We start from the raw sequence: 7627 nt of genomic DNA, 5'->3' as shown, positions 1-7627 counted from the left end.
CCTGGCTGTTGCCGGTGTGCGAGTTGGGAGTCACCAAGAGCACGAGCTCGTGCCTTTCTGCCGGCTGTTCCTGTCCTCGCCCACCATCTCGGGGTGCTGGGTGTCGGGGCGGCGGTGGCCCGGGGCGCCCGTGGGCTGCCCCCTCCTTGCCACCAGCCCCAGCTGCCCACACGTGCTGGGGGTGCGACTGTGCCTCACCCAAACCCACCTGCCCGCCTGTGTCGAGGGCTGTGCGCATCCCCGTCCCGTGCTCCGGTGAGTACGGGCCGTACAGCAGCTACAGCGGGCTTGTGTTGAGAATGAGGAAGTTTATAGCAAAAATAGGAAATCTGGCACTTCCTCAAGGAAAAAGAAAAGGTAATTATTGTTTTATTCCAAGGATTGCGTTTGTGAGAGCAGCTCTCGGCAAAGGCTGAGTAATACAACCAAGTGCTTATAATGTTGCAGTTAAAAATTGTTGTGTGGGGATTTTTTTGCCCTGAAAATCAGCATACAGCTGCCCCTCATGTTGCTGTGTAAGGTCCTGGGGGCACCGCGGTGTAAGCGGTGTGGTATTTCACAGCACCCCTGCTCTGCCTCTCACCCAAGTGACAGCTCCTGCAGTTTCAGGATTCAACCCGTAACTGTCCCCAGCGCAGTGGTCAGCTGTGAGTTTGCAGCTCTGTTTCCTCCTGCCTCTCCCTCCCTCAGCAACGCCCCGCGGCCTCATTCAGCAAAGGACATTTCACCTCTTCCCTGATGAGGGATTTTTTTGGAAACGCCGCTTTAGATTTTTGCTGCGGATAGATCGGCAGGGTGGTGGAGTTGCAAGACGAGCAGAAGGCTGGAGAGCGGGGGTTGTTGCAGCTCCGAAGGCTGGCTTCCGGGTGTGGTTAGAGCTGGTCACAGGCTCATAAAACAAATTAGGTTGGGAGGACCTCCTGAGGGCTGCTGGTCCTACCACGCACTTGGAGCGGGGCCTGGTTCTGAGCTAAATCCAGCTTCAAAACTCGATCATGTTGCTCAGGGTCCTGATTTTTCAAAAGAAAAACAAACAACAGGCAGCTCCGTTGTGACTGGACCTACCAAGGTTTCGTACAGATTTTTATTTCCCGGCTGGTTGACTGGACACCTGAAGAAGGTGTGAGCTCTGGCTGATGCTTTCAAGCTCTTGCTACCCCAGGAGAAGAGTGACTGGGCATTACCATCATGTCTTCGGGTCTTAAAAATACATGGTCTTAAAAATGCAACGGTCTTAAAAAAGAGTCTGGAGAGTTGTATAGACCTGGGTCAGCGCTCACCCCGCGGCCGCACGCCGGCGATCCTCTATAGCCGTAATTACTCTGCAACAGGGATTGCTAATGGGTAGTCACTAATGCACACCCCCCTGGATGCGTGTTTCTCAGGTGCCCTGTGGGTTTGAAGGCACATTCCCAGCGTCTGGAGCCTGCCCAGGCTGCCACCAGGATGTCACCAGAGCTGTTTGTAACATCAAGCTGGGATTTGTCTCTTTCTCCACAAGAAGCCACAAGTCCTGCCATTTTCTACAGTGCTGGAAAAGGAGTTTTTTACTACAGTACTGCATGTTGGGACTGTTTTTTTTTTCCTTCCAGAAATGAGAACATGAGAAAACAAATCAGTCCCCTAATGCTGAAGGAGATCCCTGGAGGACTTGGTTTGCCAGGGGCATCTCAGAGCACCTGGACCAAGGATGACCGCTGTGGGTGACCAAGGGGCTCTGTTGGGGCGGCAGCGCTGGGGGGCTGGCAGGAGCCCCCCTTTCTCTTCGTCTCTAAAAGCGACACTTGGCAGCAGAGCGGGGAGCACCCTCAGCACCGCTGAAACCGTGGGGTGATGCGCACTAGCAGATAGGGTGTTTTGGGCACAGGCCTAGGCAGTACGGCATGCTGGCATAGGGCTCCGTGTGCAGCAAACACAGCGGGACCGAGCCGCGCCCCTTGGCAGGGTCTCCGTGTCGCTTTTGTGCTCCCAAGCTGGAACCGGGTGCCCAAACCCGCATCTCCCCTGGGAGCAACAGTGCTGCTGCCTCGGTGTGGCTTTGCAGGGCTCGCTCCAAAGTTCACTGGAGTGACCCCTGTTTGCTTCACAGAGTTTGGGTGGGCTTTGGGACACCAAGAAAACTCACTGCAGATGACATCACAGGCGACATGAAATCCCCTGCCTTGGCCCATGCTTGAATTCTCCATCGCTCAGCCACGCGCCTTGCAAAAAAGGACGTTTGTGGTCATTTATCTCTCACGTTTCCCAACATGCGGATGAAGCCAACTGGATGGTTTCCACAGCTGGTTTTGCTCCTTCACTCCTTGCTTGCTCACATACAGTTTTGCTTTCCCAGGCTTTGCTTTCCCAGGTTGCTCCAGGCTCTGCCCTCACCCCAGCTCGCCCCCAGCCCTGCCCGCACCTTCCTTCCCCGCCGCCGCGCCGATCGCAGGCACCTCCCGCGAAAGCGCTGGGGTGACGCCGGGGGTTTTTGGCTGCAGTGGCACACAAGCGTTAGGCACGCCACACCTGAGTGGCTGCTGACAAAAGGTGCGAGTTTTGGAAAGATTTATTTACTGCTTCCTGCAACCTCACCCAGGGATTCCTGGTGGAAAACTCTGGGTTATTTTAAAGGCAGGAGTGGGGAGTTAAAACAGCCACACCAGCACTGCACATCGCCATCCAGCAAGCTTAGGTGTTGATGCTGGGTCATGTCATTGTCTTTTATGCACGTAGCATAAACCTGATAGTTACAGCCAAGCAACTTGCAAGCTCTCCTTTGTCATACTTTCTTCTTAGGCTGCTTTTCTGGGCGGTTGCAGGGATTTTACTGCTGAAACTTCATCCCGCTGCTAGCACCGAACGCCCTCCCCGAAGTGTTGCTGCTGCCCTACGGCCCCCTCTTCAATGATACGTCTGCCCTCAGCCTGGAAATGAAGTAGATACCAGCTACGGCATTTCTGCTTCTTATTTTTTCAGCCTACACATCCCGCTAATTACCAGCCAAATCCAATTGCTTCTTACCATTGCTCGTGTTACAGTAAAGCAGACCTGCCACTGAAACGAGCCTGGCTCACTGTACACTGTTCCTCTTTAATTGGCATACGCTGTGTTTTCCTATAAAATTGTGATTTGTGTGGGCTTGGGTCAGGTAAGTACATTCCCCATTAATTTTCTGGTTTCTGTGCTGGATGCTTTTCTGCAGAGGGTGTCATTTCAGAAAGATCAAAATAATTCAGTGTCTGTTTCTCAGGTTTTTCCTTGTTTTCGCTCTAACTTTCAGACCACTGTGAACAGCGAACATTTGGGAATGAGGTGAACCACTAATTGATAGCTTTCCCCAATTAGACTTGCAAAGTTTATACAAAAAGAATAAAATAGCAACCCAAACTCAGACTGTAAACAACTCAGTCAAGGGAACAGCTCCTTTTGCTCCTCCCGCTCTGGAGCAAAAGCTGCTTTCCCTGCCTTGCCCAGTTACTCCTGGTGCTGGGGCTCATGATATGGCTTTGCCACCATGTTTGAGGATACATTTAAAGAGGCATGCGTTCTAAGCACATTTTTTTTCTCAAAACACGTTCCCAGAGGCTGTGAAATGCTCCACATTGGGAAGCGCGCTCTTCTCTGGCACCCGCGGAAACCTTTTACTGCCCGCCTGCAGCCTGTGGTGGCAGGCAGGGAGGAAAATCAGGAGGGAATCAGGTCTGTTAAGTCATTTACAGGCAAATATGCAAAATAAAAGAACAATAAATTGCTAATCTTCACTTTAATACAAAGGATTTTTTTTCCTCTAGGGTTGTAAAAGTAGATGAGAGAACTGGGAGTTGGGAAAAGTGAAGTATTTTGCAGTCTTGCTCCAAGGAAGGGACTAATCTCAAAGTTACAGACCGGTTTCTGCTGATCTGCTGCCACTTTGGTTGCTTCATCACCAGGAATGAACACTCCCGTTTTCAGCTAGGAACCCCAAAGCAGGACTATCAAATGGAAGACGTGCATGGATCAAGCGAACAAAACAACAGGGAAAGGACCAGTGGTGCCCAGTGGCAGGACCAGAGGCAGTGGGCACAAACTGGAACATGGGAGGCTCCATCTGAACATCAGGAAACACTTTTTCTCTGTGAGGGTGCCCGAGGGAGGTTGTGGAGTCTCCATCCTCGGAGATACTCAAAAACTGTCCGGACATGGTCCTGGGCCACCAGCTCTGGGTGGCCCTGCTTGAGCAGGGGGGTTGGACCAAATGACCTCCAGAGGTGCCTTCCAACCCCAGCCAGCCTGTGAGTTTGTGGCCACCCCAAGGACATGCTCATTTTACCTAGGCTTGAGCAAAGTGAAAGGCTGGTGGAAAGACTAACTCCCAGGTTTTGTTATGATGTCAGCTTCAGGACTAAAACCCCATGGAGGCTTACAGATAAAGAATGACGAAAGAAAATACACAAATTTTAGTGAGTATAAACATTAACTGCCGGACAGGTAACTTCCAAAAATAGATCATCTGGAGATCAGCTAGCCTGTGGGCCCCAGGCTCTTCGGGAGGGAGTTCCACTGGGGCTCAGCATTTTGGGGAGACAGCCAGAGCAGGGCCCTGCGCTGGGGAGGGGGCAGCCCCCGGAGCCCCTGCCCTCAGCCCTCCTCGCCATGTGCCGGAGCCCAGCCCGCTCTCTGCAAGCAAATGACGGCCTCTTCGGAGGGTCAGTAAGGGGAAGAAGATCCCTTTTTTTTACTAGTGTGGTCTGTCAGCAGGGGGAATTGTTGGGATGTAGATCAGTCCCCTTTTCTTCTGGGAAATGGGTGGCACCTGCCCCCATGAGTCAGGAGGAAGGAGCCAGCTCCTGACCAGAGCTGTCCCACACCTACCCACAGGACCGGCAAAAGGAAAAATCTGCCTTCTTCCACCCTCAGGACAAAGGCATGGGTTTTTTTCCAGACCAGAACCCGTTCATCAATATCGTGCAGTGGCAGAGGCTGTGATGACTTTCTGTTGGAAAGGAGGCGAGCGGAGTCCCGCAGGGCGTGCAGCCAGGCGCCCGGGCTGCGCCGAGCCTTTCACGCAGTTTCCCAGTGCCACGGGTGACCTAAGCTCTCCGTCCGCCTCTTCAGCCTCTCTTCCTTCCGCTGATAGGATGCTAATCACTGCTAAGATTTTTCCAGCTGAGCACGGGATTGCGCCTTAGTCATTTGAGCAAGCCCCCTTCCTCCCTTTAAAGTTTTCCCATGCTTAATTTGACTTTGTATCAGTAGGAAACGACAAGTCATGTCACTTTTTGTCTTTCCAAGTGTTTCATACTACTTCACTCTACCTAGACGCACAGTGTCTGAGCGGGAAAGCACAATGAACTCATGAAGTATTACCAATAGGAAGTGACATTTTTCCTCCTTTTGTTCAGTAAATTCCCTACGGACTGCAGTTAAAATATTGGAGACGTTTTTATTTAAAGACAGGAAGGTTGTGTTTTCAACTTAGATACATTTCTGATTTAATTTTCGATCCGACTGAAACCAAATCTGACTAGTCTGAACAATTTTCAAGTGAAGATTGTGAACTTACAACAAAATCTTGAGAATTTAACCTTCAATCAAGTGCTGGCTCTAAATGACGCTTTATAACCAGAAAAAATAACTCAGCATTTCACTTAGGAAGTGAAGTGTTCTTAGTATGTGTCATCTTCACGAGTCTGTTATGAAAGCAGCCATTTTCGAGCCTTGCGCTTCACAAATTTGCCAGCACGGGTAGCAGCAGAATTACATCTCAGGCAGGTATCTTCTGGTGGCTGAATGGTGACCTTTTCCTTAACAGGGCACTGAAGGTCTTGAATGCAGATAGATTTCTGCCCTTATGTCCATGCTTCAGCAGTGCTTTTCTTCCTAGGGCTAGCCTTATCTGGTGGCTGGGTGCTTTAAAAAAGAAGCTGCAGACTCCGAGAGGTATTGTGAAATCTCTGCACACCGAAGTGTGCCTGACTTCAGGTGCCCTTACATCACCATCAAGAGGACTGCTACTACGGAAACTAATTCTCAAACCCTGAAAATTTTCACTGAAATACCGGGCACTTCTGTGCAGCTTAGTTTCCAGACCTCCCAGCCCAGAGAGGCACCCTTCTTTCATGTCTCCCTTCTAAGTAATTGCATCAGCTGGACTCAGGCGAGCAGAATTTACCCCCCTTGTAATCAGGATAACTGTTACCGGAGGAATGGGATTTATTAGGGAAAGGTTGGATTAATGGAACAGCAGAAAAGCTTCAAGAACCTGTGTTTAATTTTGCTTTGTCCTACTCACTCTATTAATAATACTCATATTTCTCATCAATAGAGCACGTTCTCATGTAATTTATGAGCTGCAACACACTAACTGGTTACAAGCGCCGTGTCCTAATGCTCTGTTTTTTCTCCTAGTGTTTCTCCATGTTACGCTGCTTAAATATTTTTGTCCTTTTTAAATATTCCTTAACCTGCATATGGCAATTGATCCCAAGTTACAGTGAAAAGTAATCCATAAAATAACATAACATAACTTAAAACTAAGCTTGTAAGTGTGTTTTTCACAGAATGATTTATAGACAGTCAAGGGTTTGAAACTCTCCTTTTATTGCATATATTTCTTCTTACTTTACAAATAATTATATGCACTGATACAAATGTTCCTTCATAGAAGGTACATTTCTTTTTAAAAAAAAAGGGCTAGGGTGTCATCCAAAATAAGCCATTTATTGTTCGTTAATATAAAACGTATTCATATTTCTAGGAGGTGTCATATCCAAACCACTGTTCATCCAAATTTCTTGTATGATCTGCTCCCTGCGCTCTATCCTTTCGGCCAGTTCCGCCGCCTCTGTTGAATCATAACCTGAGTAAGAAGGTCTGTAAAGTCCCGCTATCTCATCCTGGATGTCCGAATCGGAGGACTCTTCCTCCTCCTCCTCATTTTCACTGTTCTCGTACGCTCCGTCACTTTCTGGCACTAAGTGATCCTTCTTTCTGTGCAATTTCTGGAAGTCATTCGAGCATGACACGCGGCTCACCAAAGCGCACAGCGTGAAGATTAATCCCACACAAACGCTGGACACAAACAGGAGAGCGGCTCTTTCAGGGTGATCTGAAATCAGAAAGCCAGTGCTTAAACACTTTACAAACTCTGCCAAAGCCTAGCTACAAAAAGAGTCAGCTGCCATTTCCGAAGCGCCCCGCATTACATAGCCATAACGGTGGGAGGTGCTTGGGGGGACGGGTGGGTGTGGGGAGGCTTTTTCTGTCACGCTCCGAAACCACCCTGCACTTGCAGGCTGAATGCTGCCATCTCTGCCTCCTCCAATTACTGTGCAAAAATCCCAGCCTCTTAATAACATTATAAAATAACAACGTTATCCCATCTTTTTATTAGCAGCTTACTAGCATTCTCAACCAGCTACCAGAAGCACACCCTTTTCTTTTTTCCAGCCGTCCTGCCAAAACTGGCCTGGCCTTACCCTCATGAAGAGGGGGCATGGGAAGAGCAACGCTGGGCTCCCCGGAGCCAGGGCAGCACTGGCAGCATTCTTCTTCCTCGACACAGTCTGAGATCACTTCTCAGTATAGCAACAAGCGAGACAGGTAGGAACAGCCCTTCTCGATGGGTTGTAAAATCCAACCCTGGCTGCTTGGGGTGTTGCTGGCA

The 7627-nt window shown here is 49.6% G+C and overlaps 1 protein-coding gene across 1 annotated transcript in view; it reads right to left on the bottom strand.

Moving 5' to 3' along the window:
- Positions 1-6547: 6547 nt before the first annotated feature.
- Positions 6548-7627, bottom strand: part of EVA1C (eva-1 homolog C (C. elegans)) — a gene marked incomplete at its 5' end in the record, with an annotated part of 24659 nt that continues 23579 nt past the window's right edge. The window contains one exon of the mRNA XM_009578924.1: positions 6548-7069. Within this exon, the coding sequence (XP_009577219.1) occupies positions 6681-7069 (389 nt within the window). The remainder of the gene's footprint in view (positions 7070-7627) is intronic.

The sequence above is a fragment of the Fulmarus glacialis genome, unplaced genomic scaffold, assembly GCF_000690835.1.
Source record: "Fulmarus glacialis isolate BGI_N327 unplaced genomic scaffold, ASM69083v1 scaffold27185, whole genome shotgun sequence".
NCBI classification, from domain to species: Eukaryota; Metazoa; Chordata; class Aves; order Procellariiformes; family Procellariidae; genus Fulmarus; species Fulmarus glacialis.
This window is presented reverse-complemented; position numbering and strand designations above follow the sequence as displayed.